The sequence below is a fragment of the Phoca vitulina genome, unplaced genomic scaffold, assembly GCF_004348235.1.
Source record: "Phoca vitulina isolate PV1807 unplaced genomic scaffold, GSC_HSeal_1.0 scaffold2, whole genome shotgun sequence".
In the NCBI taxonomy this organism is placed as follows: Eukaryota; Metazoa; Chordata; class Mammalia; order Carnivora; family Phocidae; genus Phoca; species Phoca vitulina.
Genome location: NW_022589705.1, coordinates 1,771,770 through 1,795,487, shown reverse-complemented (window position 1 = coordinate 1,795,487; position 23,718 = coordinate 1,771,770). Strand labels below are relative to the sequence as shown.

Genomic DNA, 23,718 nt, shown 5'->3' with positions numbered 1-23,718 from the left:
TTCTTCAGGCTGAAGGAAAATGATACTTGACAAAATGCAGATCCACACAAAAGAATGAAAAACACCAGAAACTATAAATATGTTGTAAAATATAAAGACTGTTAATTTATTTTTACATCTCTTAAAAAATTAGTTGACCATTTGAAGCAAAAATAATATTTTTGGGCATTTATTATAATATATATGACAATAATAGAACAGAGGGCAGGAGTGAAAATATAAGTATACTGTTGTAAGGTTTTTATGTGCTATACAAAGTAGTATAGTTGATGGTAATGAGTTAAAGTTTCATACTGCAAGCCCAAAACCACCACCACCAAAAGAAAAAAAAAAAAGAATATAATTAATATGCCAGCAAAGAAATAAAATGTAATCATAAAAATGCTCCATTATCCCAAAAGAAGGCAAAAAAAGAGGGGGAAATGGAAAGAGAAGGAAAAAGATAAAGTAAAATACAAGATGGCAAATATTGAACTCAGTCATATCACCATCAACCATTAAATTTAAATGGCATGAACACCTCAATTAGAAGTTAGACATCATCATACCGGAGGGAAAAAGCAAGACTCAATATATGGTCTCTATAAGAAACATACTTTAAAGACACAGATGGGCCAAAAGTAAAAGGATGGAAAAAATACTTAACAATAATCAAAAGAAAGGGAAGGTAGTTACGTTAATATCAAACAAAGAAGACTTCTGAACAAGGAATATTACAAGGGTTAAATAAGGTCATTTCATGACGAAGGACTCAATTCTTCAAGAGAACATAACAATCTTAAATGTTTATGTACTTAAAATCAGAGCTTCAAAATACATTAAGCAAAAACTGAAAGAATTTCCAGAAGAAATAGACAAATACACAGTAATAGAGATTTCAATATCACTGTCAATAATTTATAGAATAAGCAGAAAGAAAATCAGGGAAGACCTAAAAATACTATTAACCAATCTGAATTAGTAACATTTATAGAACACACCAAAAAACAGCAAAACAGACATTCTTTTCAAGTGCACACAGAACACTTACCAAAACGGACCATAGACAAGACCATAAGACATGATTTAATACATTTAAAATAATCCAAATGATGCAAAGTATGTTCTCTGATTACTATGGAATTAAACTAGATATCAATAACAAAAAATATCTGGAAGGAATCAGCAACAAAAGATATTTGGAATTAGCAACAACAAAGATGGAGCTAGTGAGTATAATGCTAAGCAAAATAAGTTAGAGAAAGACAAATACCATATGATTTCACTAATATGTATAATTTAAGAAAATAAATGAATGAGCAAAGGGAAAAGAGAAAGAGAGAGGGAGAGAGAGAGAGAAAGAAACCAAGAAACAGACTCTTAACTATAGAGAACAAACTGATGGTTACCAGAGGGGAGGTGGGTGGGGGATGGGTGAAATAGGTGATGGGGATTAAAGAGTACACTTATCATGATGAGCACTGAGTAATGCGTAGAATTATTGAATCACCATATTGTACAACTGAAACTAATAGGACACTATGTTTACTATACTGGAATTACAATTAAAAACTTAGTAAAAAAAGATATCTGGAATTAAAGAACACTCTTCTAAATAATCTATGAGTCAAAGAACAAATCAAAATGGAAATTAGAAAGTATTCTGAGCTGAAAAAAAACATGATATATCAAAATTTGTGAAGTACAGCTAAATCAGTGTTTTGAGAAAAAGATACATGGCACTAAATGTTTATTATGTTAGAAAAGTAGAAAGAAATAAAATTAATGGTGTAAGCTTCCATCTTAAACTAGAAAAAGAAGGGCAAGCCAGTTCCAAAATAGGAAGAATAAAGAGCAGAAATCAATGAAATAGAAAACAGTAAAACAACTGAGAAAAATCATGAAACTAAAAATGGGTTCACTAAAAAGATTACTAAAATCAATAACCTGGGGCGCCTGGGTGGCTCAATCGGTTAAGCAGCTGCCTTCGGCTCAGGTCATGATCCTAGGGTCCTAGGATCGAGCCCCGCGTCTGGCTCCCTGCTCTGCAGGAAGCCTGCTTCCCCCTCTCCCTCTGCCTGCCACTCTGCCTACTTTGCTCTCTCTATCTCTCTGTCAAATAAATAAATAAAATCTTTAAAAATAAATAAATAAATAAAAAATAAAATAAAATCAATAACCTTCTACCAAGAGCAATCGCAAAGAAAAGAGAGAAGATGTAAATTACCAGTATCTGAAATCAGTGAAGGGAAATCACCACAGATCTTACAGACATTAAAAGTACAATAAGGGAATATTATGAATGCCAATAATTCTGGTAACTTAGAAAAAGTAAAACTCATTCCTTGAAAGATACAAATTACCAAAGCTCAATAAAAAAGAAATAGATACCCTGAATAAATATATCTATTAAAGACATTAAATTCACAGTTAAAACCTTCTAAGAAAGAAAGTTCCAGACCTAGATGTTTGGTAGATGTAATACCAACTGTACACAGACTCTTTCAATAAATAGAAAGGAAACAATTCCCAATTGGTTCTGAGGCCAGCATTGCCCTCTTACCAAAACCATACAAATATAGCACAAGAAAGTTGGGGAACAATATCCCTCATGAACATAGATACAAAAATTCATAACAAAACTTTGAAATCATATCCAATAAATATGAGAGAGATAATACATCAAGACCAAGTAGAATTTATCCCAGGAATTTAAGGTTAGTTTAACATTTAAAAATCAATTAACATAATTCACCTACATAAAAAAAAATACATTACTACCTCAACAGATAAAGAAAAATCATTGGAAAAAATCAACATTCATTCATTATAAAAAGAAAAAAAAACTCTCAGCAAACCAGGAGTATATGGTAAATTACTCAATTTGATAGAAGACCAAAAAAAAAAAAAAAAAAAACCAAAAAAAAAAAAACAAACCAAAAAAACCCAAACCTACAAGTAACATCATACTTAGTGGCAAAAGACTACATACATACTTCTCCCCATGAATCAAGAACAAAGAAAGATTTGCTTCTCTTAACCATTTCTATTCTGCATTTACTAAAAGTCTTAGCCAGTATAATAATGCAAGAAAAATAAAATGTGTGTAGATTGAAAAAGAAATAAAATGTATATGGCTGTACTTATTTAGAGATAACATGATTATAAAAAAAAATCCTGAAAACGTAAACTAAACTAGAAGCTAAACTAATCTAGAATTAATAAGTGAGGTTAGCAATATTACCACACAAAATTACTCTTTAAAACCTTTAAAACTCACACTACATGTAAAAATTAACTCAAAATAGATTGTGGACTTAAAGGTCAGTGCTAAAAGTATAAAACTTTTAGAAGAAATCAAAGGAGATAAACCTCAGTGACCTTGGGTTAGGCAAAGGTTTGTTAAACAACATACAAGAAAAATGAACTCTGAATGAAGATTATATTGAACTTCATCAAAATTAAACTCTTTCTCTTCAAAAGACAGTCAAAACAGAAGCTATAATCGGGAGAAGATAATTGTAAGGCAAATATCTGACAAAGAAATTGTATCTAGAATATAAAGAACTCTTTCAATTCAATAATAAGACAATCCAATTTTTCAAGTGAACAGAAGTTTTGAATATAGCAAGTTTTGAGTATAGAAAGTAATATAGACGGCTGACCAATAAGCACATGAAAAGATCCTCATAATCATTAGTAAGTAGGGAAATTCAAGTTAAAACCATGGTGAAATACCATATACAGCCACTAGAAAGGCTAAAATTAAGGGCAATCACATCTAAGTGTTCTTGAGGATGTGGTTCAACTGGAACTCTCAAACAGTGCTTGTGGGAATGAAAATGGTATACCCATCTTGGAAAACATTTTGGCAATTCTGTGAAACATATACCTACCACATAATTCATCTATTCCACCCCTAGATATGTACTCAAGAGAAATAAAATCACATGTCTACACAGACTCACTCATAGCAACTTTATTTATGATATCCCAAAACTTAAAAAAAGCTAAATGTCCCACTAGTGAATTATAGTATATCCAAATAATGGAATACTACTTAGCAATAAAACAGAATGAATTATTAATACATGTAACATAGATGAGTCTCAAATAATATGCTAAATGACAGAAGTCATATTCCCTCTCCCAAAAAAAGAATTTGCATGAAATGATTCCATTTATATAAAATTATAAAAAATGCAAATAAATCTGTAGTGACAGAGGTAGATCCCTGGTTGCCTGGGACAGGGAAAGGGAAAGGAGGGGAAATTACAAAAGAAAATATTTTTAAGGGGGTGGATATGTTCATGATCTTTAGAAATAGTTTCAGTTGTCAAATGTCAAAACTTATTGAACTATACATTTAAAATATTGGTAGTATACTTTATATTAATTATACCTCAACAGATCTGCTTTAAAAGAAACTATCATAGCATTGTCCCCGCTTTGTCAGTATATAAAAAATCAGTAAGGGAATGCTTAAAGAGATTCTACTGCCTCAACTCCTAAAGCCACTAGCTTTGAAAGAAGACTTAAAAACTCTAAAGTTGGGGCGCCTGGGTGGCTCAGTCGTTAAGCGTCTGCCTTCGGCTCAGGTCAGGATCCCGGGGTCCTGGGATCAAGCCCCACATCGGGCTCCCTGCTCAGCGGGAAGCCTGCTTCTCCCTCTCCCACTCCCCTTGCTTGTGTTCCTTCTCTCACTGTGTCTCTCGCTGTCAAAAAATAAATAAAAATCTAAAATAAATAAATAAAAATAAAATAAAAATAAAAACTCTAATGTTAAAGACACGTGATAAACTCTTGGGATGGCCAGTCTCAGCACTGAGAGGCCACTGCCCCGATGGGGCTCTGCTCTGCTCCCTGTGTGCCTCAGGGGGCTTACAAGCTGGCTGGCATACTCACTGGCATAATTTTTACCAACATACTCACTGGCAAGGCAGTCATCCATGTCCTCCTCACAGTCCATACCACTGAAGCCTGGAGGACACTCGCACATGTAGCTGCCCTGGGTGTTATGGCAGAGACCGTGGTTCATGCAGGGCTTGGAGACACACTCATCAATGTCAATTGTACACCGTTGACCTAGAAATACAGGTGCAATGAATGCTCCTGTCTTTGGAAGGTGAGTTCCACAGAAATGTATGGGGGATCTGAGCTGCAGCTGCAGTAGATGGGGATATTCTGGTTGGTGTCCTGCTTTGGGAAGTCCTATAAGGCTTTGTGTCCCTCGCACAAAATTATTTTGGGCAAGTTTTGCCCAGGTGGTAAAACTCCTTTAGAAAGAACATCATGGTTTTAGACTCAGGCTGGACTCTTCCAGCCACTAGGGGGCCCCAAAGATATGAAAATGAAAAAGGCTTTCTAAGTCATGCCAGTTAGCAGGTCCTATACAAGGCCGGTGTTCTTGATGATGGGCAGGCCTCAGAAGACCTGGGCCTTCCATGTTAATCGGATGATCTGACCACTTCGTTTAAAACTCCTGGTTTCTCTAACTCCTATGTTGTTACCTTGCCAGCCAGGGGCACACAGGCAGGTGTAACTCTCAAAATTTGGTGCCTCTTTGCAAACAGCAGCATTCTCACATGGGTTTGGGGAACAGGGAGCCAACACCGTCTGACAATTCTTGCCTGTAAAGCAAATGACAGAATTTAGAGAAACAGCCAAGGAGACAGAAATTTTTCAAATTCTACAGCAACGGATGCTCTCTGAATTCAAGTCTAAGGCAGCAGTTAAAAACTTTGGAATCTGAGAGACCTAGGTCCTTTGACGCTTAGCTCTACCTTGATTACTAACTATGTGACCTCAAGTTATTTATCTGCTCTGAGCCTTCCACATAAGCAAAATGAGAACTAGGATGGTATATAACCCATAGAGGCTTTTTGAGGACTAAATGAAAAAATGTTAACAAAGTCTTTATTAGTATAGAGCCTGGCACATAGAGTGAGTGCTCAACAACCGTTGCACTGCTCTTGTCTTTATTATTATGGGTAGTTACTATCATGGATTTGGACACCTGCATCAGTCCAGTGCGATAGTTTCTGCATCTCCACAGCTAAGAGTCAGCCACTCAGAAGCTCAGCCACACAGATCCTCCTCCATGTGAGCCAGGAAGAAGCAACAACACAGCCTCCTACTCCTCACAACCTCTGCTAGCCTGTCCCAGAAGGCAATGGAGTTGATCAGAAGGCCACGGGAAGCAGGAAACAGTGAGGTAATTCTGATTGCCTGGTAACATGTCTCCTTATACCAACATCAGCAACATGACATTGATATTTGCATACCAATATTTCCTCCCTTAGCATACTGAATATAAGCTTCCAGCACAGGAAAAAAAAAAAAAAAAAAGGAATACTTTTATTAAAAGGAAAAGAGTTTTTTTAAAGTCAAGTTACAACTAACTCAACTTAAAATACTATCCTAAAATTTCATATTCAGAAAGAAAAAAAATTACCACAAATTTTTACCAACATACCCAACCAGTTTTTAAGGTATCTGGTCAGAATAGTGGCTCGCAAGAGAAGGCAATGTTGTTTAGTTCCCTTCGTGCTGGCAAAGCCCAATGACAGAACCCTTATCTACACTCAGCACTGAAATTTTAATCTACATAGGCTTTCAGTCTAATATAGTTTCCCAAAGTTCATACACAGTAAATTCCTTATTGGGATCTTAATCTGAAGAAAAACCAATAACCAACATAGAGCCAAATATTCTTACTAGCAAGAAGACAAAATAAATATTTTCACACCTACATCACACTCAGGTAAGCCTATGATATAACTGGAGCATAGTGACACCTGCTTATATCTCCCTGCAGCCATCAAGTCTCCGTCTTTCTGGCTATGAGATGCTCTTCTTACTATCAACAAATGTGATCAGCACTGTCATTATGAAATGTATTTTTTAGGCTTCCTTTGTCTGGGGATAGCTAGGGATCTCCAATAACTTCAATTTTATCTACGAGGCTGGCTAAATGCAGTTTGCCTCCATGAACATTTCTTCCAAAGAGGGGCAAAGGTAACAATGTAGCACCAAGTCTTTCAGGTAACAAAGTTACGGTTTTGGCCACTCTGCCACTCTCAACAGCTAGAGTCACTAGTAACAGCTACTAATAACAGCCTAACAGGGGAGTAGGAACTCAGCCATGCTCCTGCCTGCATGCTGCATACTGGAGAAACATGCAAAGCCATCATCCATATTTCTGTTTTGTTCTCCACAGATGAAGAAAATGGATGATGAGGAGGTAAACAAGCCATACAAATACAACCACACAAAACAATCACAAGACAGCAGTAATGAGGCAGGAAAATGCAAAGAAGAAATAAATATCCAAGCACACTCCTAAAATACCACCTGAAGCAAAGAACACTTGGTACGAACTGAAGTCACACCCATGTCTTCTGTGTGTGTAATCGCCATCCAACGGGCAATACCTCTCTGAATGAGACGTAGTGGTACTGAATGTAAGGAGAAGAAGGGCTGTTAAGAGGAAGAGCTTTGGACTGAGAGGGACTTGGGGGCAAATCTACCACTTACGTATGTGACCTTCAGCAGGTAACTTCTCTCTGCCTCAGCATAAAATGGTCATAGGAACTTCTACTTTACAGAATTATTGTGAGTACTAGATTAGGAATCCAAAGTATACAAAGTGTCTGGCATATAGTAAATTATCAGTAAGTGGTGGTTGTTGTATTATTGAACTAAGACTAAGAACACAGGCCATGACAACACTGGGTCCACTCAAATAATGAATGAAACCAGCAGCCATACATCATTTTAAAAACATTTTAAACCCCAAAGTACAAAGAAGGCAAATGAGTTCCCCTACCAGTTGCATCTAGAGAGGCCACAGTGTTTTCTCAGAGCTCAAGATCTAATCAGTGAGGGCAGGATGGGTGACCAGGGAGTGATTCCTCAGAGTAGCATCACTGACCCACAGAACCTGTCTCCGAGACTCTGGGGTTTAGAACTACAAGGCAAGAACACACATTCCCTCTGGTCCTTTCACCTGCAGAACTCACCTGTGTATGGCAGCACACAGTGGCAAGTATAGCCACTTATGTCATCAAAGCAGGTTCCTTGGTTCAGACACGGATTTGAAGCACACTCATCAATATTCACCTGACAGTTATAGCCTGTAGACAGAAAAGGGGAAAACCCCAAAACAGTGAAACTTTCTGTTAGCTTCTTACTAAGCAAACCTCTTCATGGTAAATATATATTTTAAGATTTTATTTATTTACTTGGGGGGGTGGGAGCACGGGGGGGGGGGGAAGGGGCAGAGGGAGAGGGAGAAGCAGGCTCCCCACTGAGCAGGGAGCCCGATGCGGGGCTCGATCCCAGGACCCCTCCTGGGAAATATTAACTGCTCTAGAAATTAAATTTCTTTAGGCCACTGGAACACCTGTTCTTTCATTTCAGTGGCAAGTCCCTGACATATATACTGTCAGTCAGTAAAACGCAGTCAAAAAGATGAATGGAAGAAGTATATTCTAGGGTGCCTGGGTGGCTCAGTCATTAAGCGTCTTCGGCTCAGGTCATGATCCCAGGGTCCTGGGATTGAGTCCCACATCGGGCTCCCTGCTAGGCAAGAAGCCTGCTTCTCCCTCTCCCACTCCCCCTGCTTCTGTTCCCTCTCTCGCTGTGTCTCTCTCTGTCAAATAAATAAAATCTTTAAAAAAAAAAAGAAAGAAAAGAAGTATATTCTAATAGTCTAAAGGTTGAATGCACCTCCAAATACAAGTAATTCCTCAACAATGGACCAAGAAGCTCACTTAGGTTAAAACTCTGCTGCTGTATCTAAATATCACCTTTTTCTATACAAAGTAGTTGGTGAGGGCCTAAAAAGGGGTATAATTTACCAAGGGATAATATTTTTTTTAAGATTTATTCATTTATTTGAGAGAGAGAGAGAGGGAGAGAGAGCATGAGCAGGGGGAGGGGCAGAGGTAGAGAATCTCAAGCCGACTTCCTGCTGAGTGTGAAGCCCCAATGCAGGGCTCAATCCCAGGACCCTGAGATCATGACTTGAGCTGAAATCAACAGTCGGCTGCTCATTCGACTGAGCCATCCAAGTGCCTCAAAGGATAATATTTTTTTAATACATTAATCAAAGCCTCTGGTTTATGCCTACTCTTTCATATGCACAGTCTCTACCATTGATGTAGTAGTACTTCCTGAAGTCATAAAACTGTTTTCCCCTGATCCAAGACATGGAATCTATTCCCTCTATGAAAAAGAGGAAAGTAAGGAAGCATTAATGGGATAGGACAGTACCCAAATATTACACACCTCTGCATCTTCAACAGGGCTGACACAGAGCCTCAACATAGAGGAACTGCATGCACTGTAAATAAAAAAATGGTGGTCTGGGAGTACAGAGGTCTGGGTTCAAACTGTACTCTGCTACTCACCAGTCATGCACTTTTGGATTTTACATTTTGATTTTTGTTCGTTGATCAGCAAGTCTCAATGAGACAAAGAAATAAAAGCACTTTTAAATTTCTTTGCAAATGTAATATATCAGAAAATTAATGACTAAAGTATAGTCTCAGAAAATTTTCAAATAATCAAATAAATTGACCCTGAAACATACTGATGTATCATGGTAGCCTGGCACAATTTTTGAGTGGGGAAATCAATCACTAAGTGGATGGAGGAGTGCAAAATAAATGATTTACCCACAGATTTCACTCTTGAGTTTCTAAGAGAAAACTTGGATGGTGGAAATACAACAATGGCAACTAAAAAATGATTTACACAATACCCACTATAATACATTTTTCCAGAAGGCCATAGGTAGACTATATATTTAGGTTATCTCAATGTGTAAGATAATTTGTTGGAAGGGTTTGGAACACATGGATTCTTCCATGGCATGATTGCTATCATAATTACAGTGAGACAATATTCTCATTCTACTCCCCAAATCTCTTTTGAATTACCGTAGAATCAAACCGGCACCAGGGAGCTTACAATTAGAACACCTGTCCAGAGTTGTGTAAGTGGTTTGCCTGTTTTTAAATTGGATTATTTGCTTCTTTGCTATTGACTTGTATGAGCTCTTTATACCATTTTGGATATTATTAACCCCTTTTCAAACACACTGTTTACAAATATTTTCTCCCATCCTATAGCATCCTAGGTGCTCACCTTAAATAGTTCCGTAGCTCACCTCTCTGCTAATAGAATCTATATCTCTCTCTGTTTTTATTCCCCAAGTGTAAAAATATTAAGTTCTTATAAATACTAAGTTCTCAAATTATGTTTGCTATAAGAGTGAATAGGAACAAAGGAAGGGAAAGGAAGAAGTCAAAGAATATGCAATAAGAAAAAGGCATAAAGGGAGATAGAAATATGCACTTTTGTTCTCACCTTTAAAGCCCTTCTTGCAAGTACACCTGTATCCATTCACCAGATTGTCACAAGTTCCTCCATTCTGGCATGGGTTAGAGAGACATTCATCTCTGTCCACTTCGCAGTTGAGGCCCACCCAGCCTGCATCACAGAGGCACTTGTATCTGAAAGGATAGAGCATTCTTTACTGTGGGGGGGATGAGTGTACAATTGAGTCTTAGGTGAAATATAGGACTTGGTGAAGAAATGAGGGACAGAGGAGCTCATGGGTAAGCTAATCACATTTCTACTCTTCTAGGAATCTATACTTGGATCGCTGTGGACACAATGTGAATTGTGTGGTCCTTTCTGGAGTACTTAGTAAACCGATTCTTCTGGTCCTTCCCAGCTCACCAAGATGCTAGAGAACTTAATTATAGTGAGCTTTCATATGTAACCAGTGGTTGGTAAACATATTGGGCCAATCTGAAAGGCACATTAAATCTGCCTTTTATTATACATAATACTAAAGTGAAGCAAACCTTAGGATCATTTGCTTCTGATGCAAAACAGACACCCAAGAAATATGTTCGTATCAGAGACTCTAAGCCACTCTAAGAACTCCTGGGATGTCTGACTTATGAGACATACTTTGTTCTCTCCTAAAACCCTGCCCCAGAAAGCATGTAGAGTAAACTGAGCAGGAAAAGGAACAAGAATGAAGGTGTCTGAAATACATGTACATTGTTCACAATTTGAACATCATTAACACTTAGAGTATGGTATCAGGAAATAAAAGCTCTCTTGTCTGGAGATCCTTAGGAAAAAGGTAGATGGGTTGGGATGCTTTGCAGGCTGCCATACTCTGAAACAGGAATACCAAGGTAATTCATTTGGAAAAATTACTTGATTTCTCCCTAAATACACTCTTCATTCTTTCACTTGTTGTAAGTATGGCAAATGGCAATGCCTACAGCCCTACCTTCTGGCAAGCACAGCAAGAGTACAGGACTATTTTGTGTGACCTAACATCACACTCTGAGTTTCCAGAAAAGTACTATCAACATATGACACAACTCTCAGGGGCTTACAAACCATGACTGTTTTATCAGGGCCATGTCTAAAGTTAGCTGAGACCAACTCCACTTCGGTGGCACACACTGCTACCATGATACAACAGAACTGAGCTTCTTTTAAGCAGGGGGAAAGATCAAATAGAACCTTCGTCAAAACTCAATCTTGCAATAATTTCTAAAAGCACAATTGCCAAAGACTCACAAAATAATCCTGGACTTCTCCCATGAGCTGCTACCCCCCTATTTTCTACCTACTCAGTCATGGAAGGTAGAGCAGAAGTGGTGGTTTGGAAGACTGAAGGAGACTACCAAAATCTGTAACCCAGTCTCAGCTCAAGCCCCTGAATGACTTCCACAGGGCATGGCCTGGACTGACACCCAACTGGCTTGCTACAAGTCAAGAAGGAACTATTCATACATGGCAGCTACTCACCCACTGAGGCCCCCGGTACAGTTTCCGTGGATGCAGGGACTGCTCAGGCACTCGTTCACCTGTGAGTAGCAGCTGGGGTGATGGGGACCCTCGGGGCACAGACAGCGGAAACCATTCACGTCGTTGATGCACGTTGCACCCTTGCGACAGGGATTGGAGGCACACTCATCAATGTCAATGTTACATCTCTGCCCTGTAGAGAAGGGAAAGTTTTTGTCAAATCCAAAATGCTTAGGAAAGAGACACAGAACTATGAGAGATACTGTGTTGACACTTTCCATCTTATAAGATACTTTGGGCACCAAATGCAGGATTTAAATAATAAACACCTAAGAGCACTTAGCACCATGCGAGGAAGCAGTAAACAGCACAGTCAGTCTTTCGGTAGTGCAGCCAAGTTAACAAAATGCTGGAACAGCACCGCAGTGTTTCAATATATATTTCTTCTTTACTCCATCTTAGAAATAGGGAAACTTCAAAAATGTTACCAAAGTTGGCTGTCCCTCTTGCTGCTGTTGTGAGTACTCTCAAAGAAGCTTTTATCACTGTTTTCAGCTGGTTCACCGCAAACTAATTTTTTAGGTTGGTCAACATTTTACATTTCTACATATGGTATATCTCAATTACCCGGAATACTTAGTGAATAAACTATTAATTTAATGATTATATTGGTTAAAAAGAAAGCCATTTTGCTTTCATTCTTAGAGTTGTATTAATCCGTTTTCTGCCTCAGAAAGAAGGGTATTCTAAACATAATTTTATTGTCTTCTGATAACTGAGAAAATAATACAGGGTCTCTTAATCTAGACCAGTGGTTCTCAAACTTCAATGTGCAAAAAGACTCACTTAAAATACTTGTTTTAAATGGAGATTCTTAAGCCCTATCACCATAGATTGTGATGGGTAGAGTCCAGCAAACCATATTTTAAATAATGCAGATGGTTCAAATGTTACATTTTGGAAAACTTTGATGTAGACAATTATTAAGAATACATGAAATTAAGTGAATATATTCTTCCTCTAAAACCTACGCAAGGCTGTACTTTGAAAAGATGTCAGCTCTAACCTCGACACTTGTTGCTTTAAGCTGAATAAAGTGTGCCACTTATATGAGTTTTGCTTTGTTAAATCTGAATAATTGAGATTTAACTATATACTCCAAAATGATATAAAATTTTAAAATAACCCATAATTCTGTAAATGAGTGGCAACAAGCAACTGCTGTGAAGGAATTCATAAGTTTCAAAGAATACAATTTTCTGATTCAGATAAAAACATGCATTTTTATTTAAGAAAGAGTAACCCTGCATTTAGAACAGGAAATTCCAAATAAAATAGATCCACACCCCTTTAAAGTATGGGTATTAACATTTTTTCACTCTCCGCTGCTCTCTAAACCATTATTGGTGGTTCTTGTGGTAAAGACCCATAATCTGGTAGTGGTTGCTGTTTTCCTCTTAAGCGTTTTATTAATAACTTATTTTAAAATACTATTTTCTTAGCCTCAACCTCAGATTTTTTTTAGATGTCTGCCACTGGCACCGAGATGGGAGCCCAAACTCTTCAACTGCACAGCTGTCCTTGGCCTGCTATCCAGTGGAGAATGAGGAAAAAGCCTTCTTTTTCTGTCCTTTTTAGGAAGCATTTTCTCAGAAGTCTCTCCTCCCAGGTTTTCCTCATTTGCTTTAAAAACTCTTCCCAGAATCAATTTTCAAGTCATCTTTAATCGAGAGGGTTAGATGCCTCTTTATGCAGTCTCCCAGGTGGACCGACAGCAGCTTCACTATCAAGTCCCACCCTTAAGGAGTTTCCACCCAGCGTCAGAAATGCCCAGCACAAGGCTATGCATCTTATTGGGCTCAGGAACTACCGAGTGAGAAGTTAACCAATGTTTCTCACCTTGTAGGTACTCAACAAATTAGTGTTTAATAAACAAAAGCATGGTATAGTCCACTTGAGAGACTGGATTGGATGTCAGAAGTCCCATATGTGAGTTATAGTCATTCACTCAGCAATATTTACTGTTTCTCCATGCTAGACACTGTTTTAGACACTGGTTAAAAAGATGATTAGGGAGGTTTCTGCCTTCTGGGAACTCATAGTCCTAGCTGTGTGACTCAATACATACAAAATATATTTGTATACATTGCATGGACATATCAAGCTCTTACCTCTCAGTTGTCTTACTTGTTAAATGAGAATAGTAATTATCTACTTTTTGTGTTTTGTCTTGTTAATATTTTGAGACATAATTGATGTATAACACCATATAAGTTTAAGGTATAAGGCATACTGGGGCGCCTGGGTGGCTCAGTCAGTTAAATGTCTGCCTTAGGCTCAGGTCATGATCCCAGAGTCCTGGGATCGAGCCCCACATCGGGCCCCCTGCTCAGCAGGGAGTCTGCTTCTCTGTCTCCCTCTGCCCCTCCCCCTGGCTCATGCTCGCTCTCTCTCTCAAATAAATAAGTAAAATCTTAAAAAAAAAAAAAAAAAAGGTATACGGCATACTGATTTGATACATTCATATATTGCAATAGATTATCACTTTAAGCTAACACCTCTATTACGTCACATATTTATCATTTCTTTTTTGTGGTGAGACCAATTAAGACTCTCTTAGCAATTCTGAAGTTTATTACACAGTATTGCTGACTATAATCACTATGCTGTGATAGGTCTCCAGACCTTATTTATCTACTAGTTTCAAGTCTGTACCCTTAAATACATCTCCCCAATTAGCCCAGCCCCTGCTAGCCACTATTCTACTCTATTTTTATGCATTTGGCATTTTTGTATTCTGCATACAAGTGATATCATACAGTATTTGTCTTTCTCTGACTTATCTCGCTTAGCATAAAGACCTAAAGGTCCATCCATGTTGTCTCAAATAGCAAGATTTTATTCTTTCTTATGGCTGAGTAATATGAATTGATTTCAGTATTATTGCAAGATTTCTTAGCAGTGTGCCTGTTCGGGATATGCTATTATTAGGTTAACTAAGGGCCAAAAAACCAAAAAGCAATTGTATGTTAAATATTTATAAATTACAAATTTATATATTTATATATATAAATTATACACTCTACTACTGATTAGAAACTACTATAAGAGATTTAGAGAGAGAAGAGATTATAAAATTCATACATATGTTTTTTTATTGTACTTTGGTGATTTTATATAGTTTAATAATGACATTATAATGAGGATTAGCTACCTTGGTAGATCTGTTACTCATGATTAGCCTTTCAAATGCTTTTTGAAAACTACTAGGGTTTGGTAGATAGTGAAGCTTTCAAAACTTCACCTGTTTCAGATGACACTGGGTTTCTAAGTACAAATAATGATTTACAGCTTAAAAATACAATCAGTCTGTGGTTAAATCATGTAGCTCTGAAAATTACAGTGGATACTTCTAGTATCCTCTATCTGGAAATTATTAGGAATTTTCCAAAAATAATTTCTAAAATTGTGTTTAGCTACTTCTGCCTAATGTGTTTTTTAAAAATTGAGCTATAACTGACATATAACATATTAGTTATGGTGTGCAACAGAATGATTTGATATTTGTCTATACTGCAAAATGATCACCATAATAAGTCTAGTTAACATCCATCACCATACATAGAAAAAAAAAATTTTCTTGCTTTTTGCCTGTTTCTAAATTGGATTATTTGCTTCTTTGCTATTGACTTGTATGAGCTCTTTATACCATTTTGGATATTATTAACCTCTTTTCAGACACATTGTTTACAAATATTTTCTCCCATCCTATAGGCTGCCTTTCAACTTATTGTTCCTTGCTGTGCAGAAGCACATTAGTTTAAGTAGTCCCACTTGTTTATTTTAGTTTTTGTTGCCTATGCTTTTGGTTTCTTATTCAACCTATCTGCTTTTATGGACTGTTACGAGAAGTCAGCAAAATAACAGATATGAAGGCGAAACTGAAAAAGGAGCTTGTAAAACTGAAAACTAGCTTGTAGAAGTGTCATTTGATTCCTTATATTTCCCAATCAGTAAGTATAAAGAGGTCTGAGGAGAATACAGAATTTAGTCTTAAAAAGAAAAATTCATTTATATCTGTCAAAGGTGTCATGAGAATTGTAAAAAAAAAAAAAAAGAAGAAGAAAAAGGTAGTAGTGTTAAAATAAAACAAAGGAAAGGATAAAACACCTCACATTTACAGCTCATGTATATATAATACCAGAGTTATCTGTGGTATTTTCGGCAGCTGATTAAAAAAAAAAAAACAACGAAAAAAATAGACATAGAAAATCGTTCCAAGAACAGAGTACCACCCAGTAACCAAAACATTCCAGTTCTTAGTTATGTAATTTCATGTTATACCTTAGGTTTATTTTAGAATATTTTTAGCCTATGTCCTCCCTCCTTGACCTCCTTGGTTTGCTGAAATGTTAAAAAGAGAGAGAATATGATTTACTGGCATTTAAAAAAAAAAAAAAAGTCCAGTGTAAGGGTTACATATCTAAAAAGAAGCCGGAACAGGCACCCAGTTAGGCTGTCTGGTGAGGTGAGAATGGGCATGGGCTCTAGAGTAGGACCACCTGGACTGGAATCCTGGCCACAGTGTACCTGTAATGTTATTTAACCTCTCTAAACTCTGGGTTTCTCATCAATACCATAGGAATGATAATGGCTGTAATAATTAAACGAGATTAGGCCACCTACTACCTAGCTCAAAATAAGCTCTTAATAAATGGTAGCTATTCTCTTGTTACCTATTTAACAAAAATGCACCTATTATCCTATCTAGCAGGAATTTTTGTGTATTTAATTGGCTGTCACTTAATCTTGGGAGTAACAAGTTTCAAGACCCAGAAGTACAGCTGGCTACTACCAGCGGTGCTGGGCACTAGGTATGACAGCTTTCATCATGCCCGTCTTCTGAGTGATCTTCCCCTGAGCAGAGATCTCAGTGACCTGTGTGGGCCACAAACATTACTCCCTAGCATCCACAATCACGCCAAGCAGGAGAAAGGATTGTGAAATATACAGGAAAGTAACTTCCCGGCAAGCGAGAGGCAGACATTCACTTCACTTGGCCCTGAATGCCTTTTGATATCATGGTTTAAAAAGCTCTGAGGGAAATTTCTCACATTGGTTGCAAATGACCACATGGTATTTATTAAATGGTAACATTATTACGTAAGTGCCTGCTTGCAATGTGGCACTGTCTAGAAAGAATAGGAGAGGCATCACATATGCCCTCTGATGGTGCCATTAACAAACAGATGTGTCTGTAAGATGCCTCAGATTTCTCAGTAGCCCTTACCACTTTTTGATCAGGAGGGTAAAAGATAAAGGCAATCTTATCAACAACAGAGAGAGAAGATTTATGTTTGTGTGTGTGCACACAAGCATGGGTGTGTAAATGTTCTAACTACTTATAATAATTATAACCAATTTTATTTTAGCCATTTAACTTTCTTCCTTCTAGTGAGAAAAGATCTCCCTTGCGATAGCCAAATTAGCTTGGTCCTCCCAACTTCTGGCTTCATCCAACAATCTCCCACAAGAGGAAGTACTCAGAAAAAAGCATTTAGTGTTTTCATAGAATATTATCTTGGCTATACTTTTATGAAGGCATTCATTCCTAAGTGTAGCAAATTAAAGGTGGCATTAAACGCTATATAACTCAAGCACAGTGACAAACTCATGGTATAACTAGAAATGCTTTTCAGGTAGCCACAACACATGGTCTAAAAACCCTAACTAATGAAAAGCTTCATGTTACAGTTCAGGGAAGGCCTGTAAGTAGAAAACTGGGCCAGAGAAGTACAGAAAGAAACTTCTAACCTTCCAAGAGATAAAGAAATAGGAAACATTTGAAAAGTGATTTTTCTTTAGATGCCCCTTTCCCAAAGTGACAGGGCTGGGACCTCCCGACAAAAAGGGTATTACCTGTGAATCCCGGTGAGCAGACACAACTGTAACGATTAATGCCATCCATACAGACTCCGTGGACACAAGGGTTACTTGCACAGTCATCAAAATTGATTTCACAATTAACACCTGCAAAGATAAAAGCAAAAAGAAACCAGTATTATCACAAAAATAGCATGTGATACTAGGTGTTGAGAAATCTCAAGACTATCCAGCCAACCCTGGATAGAGTAAAGCATCAGATCTCCAAAGTGTAGTCCTCCAGACCCCGTCAGGGAGATTATGAGGTCAAAACTACTTTGTGAATCATACTAAGCCACTATCTGCCTGTTTCAGTGTGTTGGCATCTGCACTCATGGTGCAAAAGCAATGGGGGTGGGGTTGTTGGCATGTTAGCAGGAATCAAGGTAGTGGTGCCAAATCGTACTAGTTAGTGGTCATTATGTTCTTAACTTCCATGCACTCACAACTTAAACCAAACAAAAAGGCAGCCTCACTTAATAATGACTTTGGTGAAGAAGTCAAAATTACCTTTATATTTTTATTGTATCTTGACCTTTGAATATATATCTACTGTTCTGTGTAATGGAATGGGAAATAAAGCATTCTGTGGCATACCAAAGTACACAGTTGCTTCCGGGAAAAGCAGTTGTTTGACTGTTTGAGTTCTGAACTGAACGTGCTTTTTTCATGGAATCCCATTTTAAATGAGAGAACAACCGACAGAGGAACCAGGGCTATTCAGACCTAAGTATTTAGCAAACATTAAGTGAAAGAAGGAAACCTGTCATTTCAAGGAAAACAAATGGCAGTACTGTGTTCCAAAAATAAAATTTAAGCCTTTGCATGAAAACTAGAATTTTGGAACTTGTATCCACTGCCAGAAGCTTGAAACTGTCACTATTATGGACATAAGTTCAGGATAAATCTTACAGGGTCTGGCATCTTCCTCTGGGGCTGTGCTGCCCCCCTTCTGGCCCATTCCCCTGAAGAATGGTAGAGTTTGGCTACATTATGAAAGGCGTAATTCTAGATATGGGTAATTAAACAGTAGGGATATACAAATCATAATTTCTACCATCATTTTATAAAAATACTCATGATATTTTGTCATTTACTTAATATGAATTTAGTGATGCTTTATTTCCCATTCATAGAAAAATGCCTTGGTAGTTTAAAAAAATCCAAAAATAAAGCCTGGTAAAAAGGATATAAACTAACAAAATTTCCATGAAAAAATGCGAAAACTTTGGTTCATTCATACTTTGTATTAATATTTAATAATAATAATTACATTAAAAATTTACTGAGTCATTATTATGTGCAAGTACTTTGCCTCCCACTTTACATAACTTGTCTTTAGTCTTCTCACTCAACTGGCACATCAAGTTGCGCTACATCCACTCTATCACGGACTTGCACAATTATGGCAGCACAGCCAGGACGTGAGCCAGGCACTTTGGATTCTACGCTCTTTGCCACACCATACTGGTCACTGTTATTAATGAGGTCAGGCTGCCTCACTCGCCACAGATGAGGCAAGAGTTTCCATATTCCTTGTATACAAGTGCATACTTTTAGGAGAATTATCTAGCCATTGGCTGATAACCCCCATTTACCCAAAATTGACCACGGTAGGCCACAGGAGGCTATATTTTATTCGAGCAGGAACAGATACCCTGCCCTAGACGGGACAAGGAGATTTTCTCACTGGAACAATGGAATATGACCTGGGGGACCCAGGGTCTACAGATTGCTCTGCTTCCTGCTAATTTTTGCAAAGACTTATTGATCAATTCTCACTTGGCATCTGTAAGATACTTCTATGTGTTTTCACTAAATTCCTTGCCTATTTTGTAGCTATTGTTTGCTTGTTTGCTAAAGAGTCTTTAAACTAGTCAAGTTGGTTTCTGTGACTTAAAACCTAAAAAAAACTTACTTAGAACAGTTTCCCATCATAAGGCCACGGGTGAAAGAAGCTTACTGGGTACTTTAAGTACCCAGTAAGTGAGAAACCACAGTTATAGCCAGCATATTGTAAAGTATCCCTTCTGTCTATACTCATCCAAACCCCAACCTACCAACTCAGGACCATGTTATGAATGGGTCAAGAATTCTTCCTCTAGAACTCAGGAGTCTATTCATAATGACTAATTAAATAGACCCATTCATCCAGGCCCCTAGTACATGTCAGGGCTTTCTCCACCCATTACGGACCAAGACTTTTTCATGATGCCTGCATCTCTTTGCTTTAATTCTCCCAACAGCCACAGGAAGGGATTTGGCGGTTTTCTGAGAGATTCTGGGCCTTCATTCTATGCTGCCTGCACACCACTTGTATTTACTTCTTGCATTTCTCAGTGACAGCTACTTACACCTTGTCTTCTCTGTCCTCCCCAGGGAATACACCTGATACTCCTGGCATAATGATATAATCCCAGAGAAAACAAAGTGCTTGCCAACCCACCACTCACCCAGGTTTCCAGTACATTTGTTATAATGGGGATGATAGCAAAGCCTAAAACAGCTCCACCATTCTAAAGGCATCCTTTCAATTGCTTGTAAATCTCTCAAATTTCTTTTCGTACTGCAATTTCTCATGTCTGGGGACCAGCCCGGAAGCAAATTGCTTTTGGAAGGTTTCACAAAGATCTATTCAGCCCTTTTACTGAGTTATCTAAATGTGGGGAGGGGGAAGGCATTTTCAACTGTGAAGGCATGGGATGTTTTTCGTATGCTTGAGCAACTCAAAAAGGACTTTGTTTTCAAACTTGGCATGTACGAGGTCCTGGATGAAGACCAGGGCCTTTGACAAGTTTGAAGAAATGGATTTGGAAATAACAAAATAAAATGAGGGCAGTTAACCACCTCCCCCACCTTTGCCCCCTACATAGGCCATTTTCCTTAAATCAAGAATGAGTTCTCAATAAATCACTCCCTTGTATTGGCAGGTTCCCTTCTAGCAAAGGCACACACTAGTTAATCTTCCACTAATACATTTTCTTTGATCTGAGACATAGTACTTCTCTGTCCATTAACCACAGTTGTGACCATAATTATTCCTCGAATAAGTAAAACAGACCCCAGTGAAACCTGTGAAATGCTGCCGCCTGAGAAAATGATTCAACATTCCCCCAGCAAGGAGCAGCATGCCCTCCCACCTAACAAGCAGTCACTCAACCAGAGTAGGGAAACAGCAATGAACTTGGGGAGGGAAGTGGTGGCTCTGCATTCTCATTTACAAGGACTGGGAGGTGCTGCAAAGTCTCCCCTCTCCCTGAGAATCCCCCAAATGCCCAAGGCCCACCAAAGACATTAAAGACACTGGACTCTGAAACAGAGAAAAACACAACTAGAAGGACAGGAGGGAGGGAGAAGGGACAGGGCCAGCTTCATTAATCTGAGTGTGGTGGAGGCTAAAGAAAAAACGATAATCAAATCAAGCCATAAAGCCAACAGGGATTCCAATTTTAAATAATAATTTCAATTTTTTGAAGTGGTGTGTCTCCTTTTAATGAAAAACACACAGCCAAAATCATCAGTTTTGCAAAGCTATTGCCTCTGATTTCTCCAGTGGCCAGAGATATCTGCCTCTAAGATGTTTCTGGCTGTAGCTTTGGCTGTGCATCTCAGAATCAGGATTCTTTTTCCAGGATCTGAGCATGCGCCAGGACAGCCTGAGACCTGTGTGTAAACTGTTGGGGGAGGTGAAGGCCCAGAGGAGACACAGGCAGAGAGGCTTACCTGACGTGCCGGGCTGACAGTTACACTGGTAGCCGTTCACCAGGTCGATGCAGCGGCCGTCATTCAGGCAGGGGCTACTGTAACACTCGTCTATCTGGTCACTGCAGATGGCACCCATGTACCCCGGGTTGCAGATGCAGGTGTAGGAATCAATCCCATCCTGACACCGGCCATGGTGGCAAGGATCAGGGTCACAGTTGTCGATGTTCTCCTCACACAACACACCAGTGAATCCTGGGAAGGAATTTTACCAAGAAGGCTTAAAACCCAGTCAGACACTCCACACCTGAACGTAGGTGTGGCCACATCCACTTATCCTACAGGCCTCATGTCTCAAACAGTTCATGCTGTAGACAATGAGCAGCTGAAGCTGACTATTTGCCTGATGTATAAGGCAAGCCTAGAGTTGTGCTTAAAATAAAGTTTTTCAAATAAAATTTGTAGAATTCAAATGATGATCAATGGTTTCACTACAGAGATACTTTAACTGCATCTTCATTCCATACTGGGCTTCAATGGGGAACAGCCCTTGATATTTTTCCATTATATATTTACCTCTATATTCCTTTCTTCCCAAAACCAACATACAGATACTGTATTAATGATTACGTGTACCTTATCTCCCCAATTCTGACCTTAGAGGACAGAGAACTTTTTTTTATCCCTCTCAAACCCTCCCTGAGTACTATGCTTATATACTAAGTTTTTAATAAATACCTGTTAAATAAAATGAAAATTTATGAGCATTTAAAAGAAAAAGGGGTAAATAAAGCCTCCTTCATTCAATCCATTCTTTTAAAGGATTTTAAAGGAACAGGGGCTCTCTTCCCTTTTAAACATGAATTCAAGGTTTTTAAACTCTCTCCAGTGAAAGTTATTCTCTACGAGGATAATCTGGCCAGAGGACGACAAAACCTGGAACTTCTCCGACCAAGGACAACAGTTCATGAAAAGAGAAAGCAGTTAAGTGGTTCATCTGACAGGACCTAATCTAAGGAGGCCCAGTAAATGGTAATGTTCCAGTACTACCAAAACACTCATTCTCTGTGTTTATTTTTGTGACTGAGTTCCCTTTTCTGTCCCTTTTCAGAAAGAAATCATGCACATGATGTTTAAAATCCTTTAAGAATAAGAAAAGGTCTTGAATTATATCCATAACTTCTTTCTCCCTTAAGTGGTCATATAAAAAATAAATTGGGAAATCATTTTTTCTAATTATTTCTAGTCTTTCTCTATAATACTGGTCTGTGCAGAAGCAACAAGGGACGTTTGGCTTATTCAAATCCACTCCCAAATGAGAAATGTGGCCACAGATCAGAAATGTAGACTATTTGTAAACAGATTCTTTGTCACTGTAGTACCAGAAGTCAGGAAAGAGGACTTAAACTTTCCCAGACAGAGCTCTCTCTCCTGTTCAGATACACACCTGACTCTCAGGGCCTGAGCAGTCTTTTATGCAGAAAACCTCTGCACTTTCACACAATGGCCCTTAGATTTCTGGGCCTTTGTTCAAGCACTTGCCCCAAGAAACACAGAGACAGGCCTCCTGCGGAGAAGCCCCAGTGAAAAATAGCTTTCAGCTGGAATTCTTCCCTTTCCCAAAGGAGTAAGTCAAGCCAGCTGGAAACTCACCGCTGCCAAAATCTGTCCCAGAAAGACATGGACACCAAATGGAAATGTCCAAGCCAGGCCACTATTGTGGTGGAGAAGGAGGCAGGTGTTGTAGAAGGAAACAGTGAGAGCAGCAAAAAATATGCTAGAAGCAGCTCTCTCTAAACCCAGAGCAGCCCATTAGTGGACTGGCTTGGTAGGACAGCAAGAAGAGGACAGTCTCCTATTTTGTTCAAATGGACCTACCAGGGGGATAAAAAGTGAGGGCAGTCTTACCTGTAGCACACTGGCATTCATAGCCATTTGGGTGATCAATACACTTCGCCCCATTCAGACACGGAGTACTGGAACAGTCATCAATATCAATCTGGCAAACTGGCCCAGTGAAACCTTAAAAGGACAGAGTGATGACACAGTCAAAGGACTATCCCATGTCTGTCTATCTAAGGTCTACCTATGATATCCTATGAGAAGGATGCCCACGGAGGGTAGGGTTAAGTTACCAGCAGGGCTTAAACCAATGGCTCAGCAAACACAAAATTATTCTTCCCAACAGGTAACTAGGATAACTGGGGGAAGCTCAGGGCATCAGAGGCAACTGGGTGTGTCTCCACCTCTGTGTCTTCCCAGTACAGATTT

The 23,718-nt window shown here is 38.5% G+C and overlaps 1 protein-coding gene across 1 annotated transcript in view; it reads right to left on the bottom strand.

Moving 5' to 3' along the window:
• NOTCH2 (notch receptor 2) overlaps positions 1-23,718 on the bottom strand; it is a 169,775-nt gene that overhangs the window by 32,102 nt on the left and 113,955 nt on the right. Inside the window, exons 10-17 of the mRNA XM_032420428.1 lie at positions 23,356-23,469; positions 21,469-21,702; positions 17,743-17,853; positions 11,824-12,016; positions 10,354-10,499; positions 8,001-8,114; positions 5,490-5,609; positions 4,912-5,064 (exon numbers count right to left, since the gene is read on the bottom strand). Of these exons, the coding sequence (XP_032276319.1) occupies positions 4,912-5,064; positions 5,490-5,609; positions 8,001-8,114; positions 10,354-10,499; positions 11,824-12,016; positions 17,743-17,853; positions 21,469-21,702; positions 23,356-23,469 (1,185 nt within the window). The remainder of the gene's footprint in view (positions 1-4,911; positions 5,065-5,489; positions 5,610-8,000; positions 8,115-10,353; positions 10,500-11,823; positions 12,017-17,742; positions 17,854-21,468; positions 21,703-23,355; positions 23,470-23,718) is intronic.